Below are 11,689 nucleotides of genomic sequence, written 5' to 3'. Positions count from 1 at the left end.
TGTGAACAGGGATAAAAAGTGTTAAGAACTTTCTTTATGGTTTAATAAGTTCACCCAATTCAACCCGTTTTAATAAGAGTTTGAAGTGGTTTTAATATTAAAAAAACATCTAAAGCCAGTTTAATTTCTATTAAAGAATTGTTTTTAAAAATAAAATATAAGATAACACAATCACCTATTAAATTCCATTCGTAAATTCCTTCTACAGGGACTTCACCTGAAAAAAATTAGCAGCAAAATAATATACAACGTTACGAACAGAGTGAATAGAAATTTGTGCGTGCAAAGCATTTCTTTTAGAAGAGGTCAATATAATTTTAGTCACTTTTCCTCAACTAAGGAAAGGAAAATGTAATAATAATTAAATCTCTGAAAATGTAAGCCTAACATCTGAAATAAGAGAATTTAGGTAAAATTTGAATGTTAACATAACTGAGGTATATTTCAAAAGACATTTTACCTCAGTTAAAACATTTTTTTGGTAGGCATCCATTAATGAAAAACCTTTTATTTTATATAATATTGATACAGAGAGATATAAAACTGCCTGAAATTAAACTTAAAATTTGAGTCAACCAATTGAATTTGTCAACTGAATGAACTTATATGGACACTAATTAATAATTTTGATTTGTTGACGACTTACAACAACATTCGTATTGTGATATTACACTGTTACCAAAAAAGATTGTCATATTACACAATGTAAATTATATATATTTATAAGAATATAAAATGTCTCAATTTATTTGTTATATGACCTTCTCCACCATTAGTGGTTCCCTACCAACTTTATTCCAACCGTTTTTCGTTACCATTTGATTTTCTCAGGCCCACATTCACCGCGTCAATGTTACTGTTCCCTCCTCTAAAATTCAACTACCAGTAATTGCATTGCATACACATAATAAAATAAACATATGAAATTATAACATATCAGTATCAATTTCATTTCAAAATTATTATCCTGAAAGTTTAGCCAAGACAAGAAAGAGAGCTCTAAATTTGGCACAACTATACAGAGGTTGACAATGTCTGCTGCTGTGTCCACAACCAAGGATGTTCCCTATAATGCTCATTTGGATGAAGAGCTCAAAAACAAAGGAACCAACAAGGTTGTTGGGGAACCACACCAGCTTCCTTACAGTGATGATGCTGAAGAAATTGAGCAAGAAGAAGAGGAACACCCCAAGTTGGAATTGGATCTAGGCCCTCAGTTTTCCCTCAAGGAACAGCTTGAGAAAGATAAAGTAACATTCTTTTCCAGATGTTCTTTGATGAAAGTGCTATTCAATAATTTGACCAATTTTCTCTTGTCTTTCAAAGGATGATGAAAGTTTGAGAAAATGGAAGGAACAACTTCTTGGAAGTATTGATATGTCTGCTATTGGAGGTACTGAGCTTCCCTTACTGTTTTTCCAAGTGAATAAACTCAATTCAATAAATGATTATGTGACATTAATGGTGCTTCTGTGTTGAAAACTCTTGTTTTAATATAGTTCTCTCTTTTTTTCATTTACAAGATAACCCTTTTTTTTTTAAGTGTTAACTAACTCTCTTGACTCACCTTGTTCTTGAGATGATGAATTTAGATGAAATTTTGTCCAAGGTGAACACAAAGCATAGGGTGATTTTGCATTTTGTTATAACATATTTGTATCATGAAGTTTCATTTAAAAGCCCTTTTGTTGTAATCCAGAGAACAAAGATCCAGAAGTGAAGATAGTGAGCCTCACCATAACATGCCCCGGTAGGCCTGACCTCATCCTACCAATTCCATTTACTGGTGATTCTAAAAAGAGCATCTTCACCCTTAAGGAAGGAAGTCAATACCGCTTGAAATTCTCTTTCACTGTCTCCAACAACATTGTTTCTGGCCTCAAATACTCCAATGTTGTTTGGAAAACTGGGGTTAGAGGTGAGACATTAGAATAAACCTCCTCTTGTGTTTACAAGTTAAAATAATTAAATAGCCATATCTTGAATTGTCTTAGTTATATTTGGCATTCATGAATTTATTGAAATAGTGGACAACACCAAAAAAATGTTGGGAACTTATAGCCCAAGGCAGGAACCATATACTTATGAATTGGAAGACGACACTACCCCTTCGGGCTTGTTTGCTAGGGGAACCTATTCAGCAAGAACCAAAGTAAGAAAATTAAATTACACCATATAATGTTGAATTGGTTCATTATTATTATTTTTGTTAGTATGAAGAACTAACTTAGTTTTCTATCTTCAGTTTGTAGATGATGATCGTAAATGCTACTTGGATACCAGCTATCACTTTGAAATTCAGAAGAATTGGCCTACTCACATTTGAGATTCCAATCTTAAGTAAATTTGTTGGTGGATTTTTTTTCATCTGTCATCTTATGTCATTTTGGAACAGATTGAAATCCAACTTTTTGTTTATTAAATTCAGTTAGTGAAATTGGGAACATGCATGCTACATGATGATGATGATCGTGCAAATCCTCTCCTTATATTCTATCGCTGGTGAAAATCGCACTCATTTCACCTAAGATGCCTCGAAGAGTTAATTGTTATTATCTGTTGAGAGTGTGAGGTGTGAAGGGATGGGGTAGAAATGGACCCCATGTGTGGATAAAGAAATAGAAATCAACAAATGTCCTCAACTACTGCTTCTGCTTTCTCAAGCAAATTGCCAAAAGCACCATCAATTCTTGGTGGTCCAAAAGCTTTTATCATATGAGGACCACATGCCGTTTCCTAACGGTTCAAATCATAAAAATTGTAAAATAGAATTTCACTCAAATAATTTATTATCATCCAAAATTTTAAGATAAAGAATATGAAAGAAATTGTATATTTTCTTGAATTGTTGGAATTATTATAGGTGACAATTTTATCTCTGAATATTTATAGTTAGATTTATTGAAATTTAAACTCGAGTAATATTTTAAATATTTTATTTTCATGAATCTAATTCTAGAAATAAACTAAAAAAATATTTCTGACTCTAGAAAAAATTTACCTCTGGCTTCTGAAATGAAATGGCAGTTTATCGGCAGCTAATGTTTGTTCATTGTGCTGGATTCATGGTTGTTTAAAGTTAAAACAAAAAAGTGAACTTGAGATTCAGGATTGAACGATCAACTTTTCATTTCCTGATCTTAGACGCTACTGCTAGTTTTCACTTTTCTCGTTGATAAATCGTATCATGGTCGAGGTAGTTAAGAACTTTGATTGATTGTATAAGGTGTGAAGAAATATCTTGATACACGTGCTGTGGGGCATTGCATTGGTCCCAAATGCTCATCTCAATTCAATTTATTTCATTTTTCACACTCTTAGCGCATTTGGGTTACCATTGTACGCTCTGTAAACTTCGATTGTAGCTTTCTGAAGAATATATTGCGTAATGCTAAATGTCTTCAATTCTTGTATCAATTTTTATCCTTTGATAATGACATGATGCATCAAACTTTCCACTTATAACATACAGGATGTTGATGGGACCTGACATTTGTCATACCTTAGTTTGGTTAAATAAAAAAATTGATTTTATTATTTTATTTAAAAAATATCTATAAAAATGGCTATTTAAATTGTTTAAATCTAGTCTTAAAAGTTTAAGTTAATAAAATAAATAAAAATAATAATTTTAGTAAAATTATTTGAATTCAATTATGACTAATTTATAATACGAACAATGTTAGAATTACTCTTATGAGCGAAAATTAATTTGAAACAATATGAGCAGTGGGTCAACAGAAGATGAAGTTTGACCATTTTACTGTGAATTGAGTGCTGCAATTTGCGAAGTCCTTGAAACGAAGAGGACCGGTGTTTCGGCGAACAATTTGGGCTTTGTTGGGCCTCAAAGTTTTGACCCAACGCAATTAAGCTTCCTTTGTTTCCAAGTAAAGTCGCATAATACTAGTATGATCATTATTACAACAATCGGAAAAACCCCACACAGGAATTGCAGTTGGCTACTTTTCAATGCAGGGGATATTAGGAATAGTTCTTAGGCATCTATTAGTCACACCCTTGCATAATGCACATCCCTATCCAAATTTAACTACCGAAGTAGCTTATGATTGTCAATTAGGGGCAAGTGAAGCCAAGTACAATTATATATAATTGTGTAGGTAGCATCACGTAAATTACCACCTTGTACTATAATTGATAATATTATTGGTCACCTAATCCTTCTTTCCACTGCCTCCTTTATTTTTCCTAAAAATTATTGTCAATGTATCAAATTTTCAGGTAGCATATATCAAGTTAAAGATATGCAGAAACTGTCCTAAAATCCTAACCCAACAGATTCAGTATTCCCGCACGCAAAGAAACTTTGTTTGATTACATTTAACGGGGTAAACATGATATAGATAACATCAAATCAATCGTGTGTTTTGGTCGGGTGCAACACGCAGCCTATGCATGCATCCATTTCCGAGTTGACAGGTGAAACTACACCGTATTGAAATTACCGTACATAAAAGTTAAATTAGTAGTCACATACATTTTGAAGATGATGATTATTAAAATCCCAACATAAAAAGTATAAAAATTAGCAGAATAGCCAAATTTTAAATTTCTATTGCCTGATGTCAACAGCCACTCATTTATACTGTCCTGTACAAAGCCTTTAGAAAGAATATATACAAGTGATCTATAGTTTCGAAAAAAAATAAAATTGAAGCAACAACACAGACAACCAATCCAATCCAATGTATTACTCTGGATAGGGTGAATAGTACCCTGGAATCACCAATAGTCTAACAATGCAAACTTCACCTGTAATCCAATTTTACCACCATCGGCCACAAGCTTTGCAGCTGTCACTAACCAATGGCCAGGAGCATCATGCGGTCCGCGCACAACCTCAGCTGTCTCCACATATTTAAGTAGTTTACCGGATCGAACGGGCACCGGTGGCCCCTCTGGATAAATGCCAGAGTTAAGTGCAGTTGGAGCCTGCTTTGGAGGACCAGTGGTGCTCTGCTGTGTGAATGAAAATGTTGAGCTTAAATTTGTGAGAAAAGATGATTTTCTTGAAGCCTCTGGTGCAGTAGCCCACTCTGTCTTCCGGATACTGCAATTGGGTATATGAGTAAAGAGGAGACGCAGATGAAGCACATTCCTTGGCCAATTCCCTTTGCTAAGAAGTTGTGCACCAGTTACAATATAAACACCTCTTGAACTGTTTAACCAGTTAGGGTCATGCTTAACAACTGCTGTGCACACATTTGAGAATCTCCTCCATCTGATTGGCTCCAGAAATTGGTCACTTGATTCATTATCATCAGATCCTCGCCACATAGATGGCATGGTTTGAGTTGAGGTTCCTGAAGAAAGGATCATCTTATTTGGGAGGCTTGAAAGATGATGTATATGCAAAGCAAGTCTGTCACATTTCCTGCCCTCCAAGTACAAGCGGAGGCCAACCACAGGTTTTTGTTCGCTTACCACCTGAAAGTTTGTAAATGTGAACTCAGGGTAATTGCCAGCAGAGAAAAGCTGAGGGGAGAAAAATAAAAGGAGAGATAAATCCCTATAATGCAGCACATATGAACTCATAATATGACATGTTGGAAGTGAGTACATTTCTGAGATCTCTCTCTGAAACAATCACATCCCAAATAATCAGAGGTGGAAAGTTCACGGAAAGTCCAGAAGTATATGATCCACTAAAAAAAAGGTCATCCCAAGCTTCACATTTATATATATATATATATATATATAGCATTCTGTCACTTCCACTGTAGTCAAAGGCATGCCCCAGGAAATTTGACATTTTAGCACCTCTTCTTGGTTGAGGTGCTCGCCTTTGGAGCCTTAGGTGTGACTTTCTGGTCCAGACTAAGCATGCATGACTGAGTATCTTGTTGGTAACTGTAAATAACCCAATAGGGCTCAGCCATATAGCTTGCAAACTGTCATGCAAGAGGGGCAAGTAGTCAGAATGTTAAACAACTAGCAGCACCTTTTCTCACATGGCTAAATCAACTTAGGTGAAATTTACCATATATTCCTCCATAGGTGCTACCCCTACTTTCTCTCTAATGTATTCACTCTCGATCGTATGTCCACTCCACTCATTCACCACAACATCTTCATCCCTGCTGCACATATCTTATGCTCTTGTCAGTAATTTACTGCTCAACATTTAGTAGCATAAAGCATTGAGTCTTGGAATATCTTTTATCTTGGCATGTCTCCTTATATTATAGGTTTTGGTATTCTTGCTAGTGGATATTATGTTCTTATTAAAGGAAATTGGATCTCATGAAAAAACAAGGTAAACACGGTACTATAATAGCAACCACATATGAGTTTATGCGGCTTTGACAACTACTCCAACAACTAAAGTTGGGAGACATTCAAGCTACAACTTATTTGTGAGAATTAGGCTGTGTTTTACATTTAATCAAACTCAATCTTTAGTGAGAAAATCAAACACATAAAAATTGATTATCACTTTAAAATAAAAGGTGCTTATTGGAAAATTAAAACCGACCTTGTCCATTTTAGTGATCAGTTAGCTGACATGTTTAACAACTTTGTTATAGGTTCTCAAGTTGAATATATCTGTAATAAGCTTGACATATATGACATATATACGCCAACTTGAGGGGAAGTGTCAGATAATTTAATTTATCACTTAGTCATTATTGCAAATATTATAATTATCTCATGTATATCTTTGTAGATATTGATTACTTTATTTTTAGGGATTTGATTAGTTATTATGTATCCTATTACATTATAAATAATAGAGACGTGTGTACAAGAAACACACAACATTCAGTCATTCTTTTCTGTCCTTTATATAACTAGTAGTACTAATACCTGACCAAATTAGTAATACAAAGTGCACTATTAGATTAAAGTAACACTAGAATTTTCTAGAGTCAATGCCTAAAATTGGGGAAGTACCCCAATATTTTCCAGGATAATTTTTAGATGTCACAGTCACCTCTCATCAAATAAAGTGGTCCTCCTAGTTTCTTTGTCATGCTAGGCTAATAGCTACTTTAGAGGGGTTTCTTTCTTGCATGTATATGAGTGGTTGACAATCATAAGGAAACTTAAATTGAAATTAATCTAAAAATGAACATAGAGAAATATAAAGGTGAAATCATATGTCTTAGTTTTTTCTTAATTAATTTATTGTCAGAGGCTGCGTTATTTTAATTTCTTTTTAATTAGTTTTATATTTAAATTCTTATTTATTTAATTTCACATATTTTAAGTTCAAACAATAAATTCTTTTTCTATTTTGCTGTTTCTTCAAGGAGTATATCTTATTCTCTTGCATTTCTCTCCTAAATTTCAATAATGAAATTTCTAGGAATATAAAATAAAGTCAATGTCTTTCCCAATCAATTCTCCCTTTTTTGTGTGAGAGCACCTCACACCTAGTTAACCCCAGAATATTGGGATTCATCAAGACATTTGTCACAAAATTTACATCATAATCCAACTTGATACCATCGATTTCACACTCCTACAGGTCCTTTTCAGAGGACAACAATACATATGAAATAAGATGTACAAGAAAAACCCAAGAATGGTAACATATTAACAATGAAAGTATCCAATAAAAGAATTAGGTAGGATAGAGAAAGAAGCTGGTTAAATTATCTTCAAGATTCATACAATACCCCAGCTAAATTTATCACTAACCAGAGCTGGAGAAAATCATGACACTAATCAAGTGAACTGTTTCTGAAAGGAAAATATTAAACTCATATGTAAGACTTAAGAGTATAGTCCAACACATGCAATACCTGCTCAAGACGAGAGTTTGGTTAACAGTACCTGTGTAGAGATGATATGAAGCTTCGGACCCATGAAACTAAATCGCAGGGCTGGGGAAGAACTCTTTCTCCGCTGATGCCTGAGAGGAAGCTCGCAAAACATGGGTGCCCATTGCCTTGGAATTTGAAACTCCAAAAAATATTGTAAATCATCAGGAGAGGGCTTATCTGAAGAGAACAAGTTAATCAATGAAGTGTTGTGTACCTTAGCAATAAAGAAATAAAAGAGTGGTACTGTGCAAGAAGTGATGGCTTGGAAACATAATGTATAGAAATATAAAGCATGAAAAGATTAATTTTAGAGCCAAAACATAGTATTTTGCAAAAAAAATTGAACCAACACCCTTCAACTTTACACCATGCAGTTTCTGCCTTAAACTTAAAAAATATACAAGATGGTCCTAAGATTTCCTAACATGTTTGAAATGTTCCTAATGACTGAAATTGTCACTGCTAGCCATGAGTTTGGTGTGATAGGCACATGACAACTATCATCAAAAGTTGGACAGATGTCTGTCAAGAGGAGCATTATGCACACATTGGGAAGTCAAACCACCATCTAGTATGTTTATGTTTAAGGACACAACTGCACATTTAGAGTCAAAGGATGTCAATTGAATTCTTCCTCTTCCCTAGTTTTTATTTTGGAGAATGGTAAAAATGTACAAACAGTAAAAGACATAAAATGATTTGGATAAAGTTGGAAGATTGTAGTATCATTGGTAAATCTGATTAGAACGTACAGCGTAAATACAGATTGATTGCATGACTAAGATAGCCACTTCCAGGAATTCCTGTCAGAAGAGAGGAAATAGGAACAAACTTGAAAAGAATTGCTTCAGGGTTAGAAGGCACTGTCTGGAGCCAATTTGAGTGACTGTGCTTGAATATATCTCCTCCTCTTTTTGAGCAGATGATAGTCAGACCCTGTTTCAAGATAAAGCACTATATTTACAGCCAAGAAAAATTATTTATTTCAAATGGTAATATTTCTCTTTTGGGGCTTACTTCCTTGCTTGATGTTTCTGAAATACTAGTGAACTGCATTGTGTTTGATTGCATCACTCGGTTAAAGACCTCAGGGACCTACAAGAATAGAGAGATTGCGTCAACAGAAAAGCAACACAACATGATAAAGTTTCAAAAGATAGCGCACCATACCTTCTGTTTGCCATCTGCTGTCTTCCTCTGCAGTAAAGAAGGGCTTCTCACATCTGAAAATAAAAAATCTCCAAGATCCTCCAGATGTCTTCTGAGATCACCAGGAGGAATCTTCGAAGAATGTTTTTGTTTGACACAGATTACATCTTGACCTCCAACAGCCATACCTACTATTATGTGTGTACCATATGTCTGGATGAACCTGCCTAACAAAATTGATTAGCATCACATACTTATCAACCCAAAATTATGCACCATTCAAATTATCACCATCAATTACTCAGCCAAACTGTTTCGTTTATAAAACATTCAAACATGATAGCGCCAATTAACGTCAACTGAAATCAGTGCTACCAACGAGTACCAAGGAGACAGGGACTCAGTCTAAAAAGGTAACCAGAGCCTCATGCCAAAGGTGAGAAGATATTACATTCTTTTATCAACCGGTTCTTGGTTAACAATGATGCTAAACTTTGTAGAGATGGTGAAAATGATGAGAGTATAAAAACCAATGACAAATTGAATTTACAAAACTTAACCTCACTGGACGTTATAGAAAGTTCTAACAAGTTATTTTTACACCAGGAAAACAAAGATCCCATCATGTATCTATTCTAAAAGATTGTTATATTTAAGTGTTTATGTTTACCTAGACAACGAAGCTGGATCCCACTGGGCCGGAACAGACTTCTTTACCTCCTCTTGCAGTATTAGTGGGGAAGCAGTAAGGTGCAAATAGTATAGTGAAATGAAATAGCCGTCAAAAGCAAGATATTTGGTGTCAGCAGCATCACGAAACCAATCACCACTCAAATCAAAAAGAGCATTAAAGTAGCCAGAAGGCACTTTTCCTTGCACTGCTGATTTCTGGTTAAGCAACTCAGACATCTGCAAGGAAAGAAAGAGTGATGCAACAACAATACACAGACACACAATACAAAGAGAGAGAGAGAGAGAGAGAGAGAGAGAGAGAGAGAAATAAAATCAAGCACAAATCTCAACTCAGCAATGAAAATGGACCTGGTTGAATTCAAGTACATCAGACTTGAAGCGAATTCTATCCCCTTTATCACAACGAATATTCTCAGAAACCCCTCTAATGGTAATTCCTCCAGTTCCAGGAATCAAGATATCCCTCTTGTTCTGTTCATCAAGCACCACCAACCTCCTACTACTACCACTACTCTTTCCTTCACGAATTCCCTTAGCAAATCTCAGACGAAAATCACTAGCCAAATCAAACCCTTTACCCAAACACTCCAATGCCACCATCTCAACACCCTGCTCCACCGCCATCCCCCAACCCAAAAAAATTAGGGATTTCCAAAGAAGAGAGAGACTTAAGGTTTATGATGCCAACCCAACCCAACCCAACCCTACTTAACCGACCAAATGGGTTTGCTATGCCATGTGGGTGTGGGCCAAAGGGTGGTTTTATTGCAATAGGAAGAAGAGGACAAAGAAAAGGTGTTGGCTTTGGTGTTTTTGTGGAAATGGGTATTATTAGCTGCAGAGAGAAGGTGAAGAATCTAAATAACGAAGAACGTTATTGGAAGGAGAACGTTAAGCTAAGTTTAAAAGAGTACTTTGATTTGGTATGAGGGAAGGGAACAAGCTGAAAGTGGAAAGGGTGGAATGTAATATCTGTCTATCAATCAACGTATGAATCAGTGTTTGAAAATAATGGGTATCGCTCTGTCAAACTCAACCTTGTCATGTGTTTTGCCGTTACTTTACTCTCTTCTCTCTCATTGGACTTTACCTACTACTCTTTTACCAGTTCACACTCTTGTTCTATAATAATACCAACAATCATGCAATTCAAGGGAATACAAAACGGACCCATCTCACATCTCTCTCTCTCACACACAGACACAGACACACACACACACACACTCTTCTTGCTCCTTCACGGACACGAGACAGATTTTTAAAATGGAGTTTTTTTTATAATGCCTAATTGAAATTGAAAATGAGTTTGTGCAAAATAAAATAGAAAATATTAATGAGTGACGAAGTGCTTCTGTCTGACATCGAAGTTTCGTATAATAGAAGCATGCTCATCCGTTCTTTATTTTTACTATTTAGTCATAAATTTTTAGAGGAAGAAGGTGTCCCGTTACAAGTTAAAGAAAGTCGTGAGACTTAAAAGAATCTTTGTATAGGACTTATGTTTTCTTTATTCTAAGAAAATGAGCGAAAATTTAAACTTACAACATGAAATGAAATATTTTTTCTTACTCCACTAACTCTTTAGAGTTATCTTTTATTTATCTTTAATCTTGCCTTCTTCTCAACATTTAACAAGTATCTTCTACAAGTTGGCAATGAAATTTTGACAATCAAGGATAAAACAATATTTGATATAAAAATATCAAGCCAATACCTACTTTAGAAAGTTAATGATTTGCTCAAACAAATTGTTCACAATACATATATTAATTTTGAAAAATAATTATGAGACCAAAATAATCTACTCCTTTTACCCCTTTTTTTTAATTGTCGATAACAGCTAAGCTAATTTGATAATCACGACAATTATATCGGTCACATTTTAATACAATTTCCTACCTCCAACGGCTTCAGAAGCATTTTTTCAATGAATTTCAGTTCCACTCCCACTTCTAACGCCATGACTTCTTAAAATACCTTTGTGTCAACTTTCAAAGCTGTATTTGATTAATTTTCCCTTCTGGCTAAACCTAACACAGTTCCTCTCAGCACTTAAA

At 34.8% G+C, this 11,689-nt stretch overlaps 2 protein-coding genes across 3 annotated transcripts; one reads left to right on the top strand and one right to left on the bottom strand.

Moving 5' to 3' along the window:
• The first annotated feature begins 967 nt into the window (after positions 1–967).
• LOC113855403 (rho GDP-dissociation inhibitor 1-like) lies at positions 968–2,402 on the top strand. 2 transcript variants are annotated; one of them, XM_027487037.1, is made up of 5 exons: positions 968–1,250; positions 1,327–1,393; positions 1,700–1,918; positions 2,028–2,152; positions 2,246–2,402. In XM_027487037.1, the coding sequence occupies exons 1-5, from the start codon at positions 1,032–1,034 to the stop codon at positions 2,324–2,326; spliced, it is 711 nt and encodes a 236-aa protein (XP_027342838.1). In that variant the 5' UTR covers positions 968–1,031; the 3' UTR covers positions 2,327–2,402. The 2 variants fall into 2 exon arrangements, with proteins under 2 accessions (XP_027342838.1, XP_027342837.1); XM_027487036.1 differs by having other exon boundaries at positions 1,995–2,152.
• Positions 2,403–4,554: 2,152 nt separating this feature from the next.
• Positions 4,555–10,740, bottom strand: LOC113854825 (MACPF domain-containing protein At4g24290-like). Its single transcript, XM_027486073.1, has 7 exons — positions 9,981–10,740; positions 9,610–9,848; positions 8,961–9,162; positions 8,808–8,885; positions 8,543–8,726; positions 7,801–7,967; positions 4,555–5,448 (listed from the first exon to the last, which is right to left on the bottom strand). The coding sequence occupies exons 1-7, from the start codon at positions 10,254–10,256 to the stop codon at positions 4,744–4,746; spliced, it is 1,851 nt and encodes a 616-aa protein (XP_027341874.1). The 5' UTR covers positions 10,257–10,740; the 3' UTR covers positions 4,555–4,743.
• Between the last annotated feature and the right edge of the window lie 949 nt (positions 10,741–11,689).

Source organism: Abrus precatorius, unplaced genomic scaffold (genome assembly GCF_003935025.1).
Source record: "Abrus precatorius isolate BTA unplaced genomic scaffold, Abrus_2018 Scaffold11, whole genome shotgun sequence".
Lineage (NCBI taxonomy): Eukaryota > Viridiplantae > Streptophyta > Magnoliopsida > Fabales > Fabaceae > Abrus > Abrus precatorius.
The sequence above is the reverse complement of the archived record's forward strand: the minus strand, read 5'-3'. Positions and strand labels throughout refer to the sequence as shown.

Bases quoted from the DNA above. Each gene is read 5' to 3' on its own strand.
- LOC113854825 (XM_027486073.1), bottom strand. From the start codon at position 10,256: ATGGCGGTGGAGCAGGGTGTTGAGATGGTGGCATTGGAGTGTTTGGGT. The intron at 8,886-8,960 runs GTATGGTGCGCT...CTATTCTTGTAG, and splicing joins CAGCAGATGGCAAACAGAAG to GTCCCTGAGGTCTTTAACCG. The intron at 7,968-8,542 runs GTACGTTCTAAT...TGTTCTCTTCAG, and splicing joins AATCAATCTGTATTTACGCT to ATAAGCCCTCTCCTGATGAT.
- LOC113855403 (XM_027487036.1), top strand. From the start codon at position 1,032: ATGTCTGCTGCTGTGTCCACAACCAAGGATGTTCCCTATAATGCTCAT. The intron at 1,251-1,326 runs GTAACATTCTTT...TGTCTTTCAAAG, and splicing joins AACAGCTTGAGAAAGATAAA to GATGATGAAAGTTTGAGAAA. The intron at 1,394-1,699 runs GTACTGAGCTTC...GTTGTAATCCAG, and splicing joins TGATATGTCTGCTATTGGAG to AGAACAAAGATCCAGAAGTG.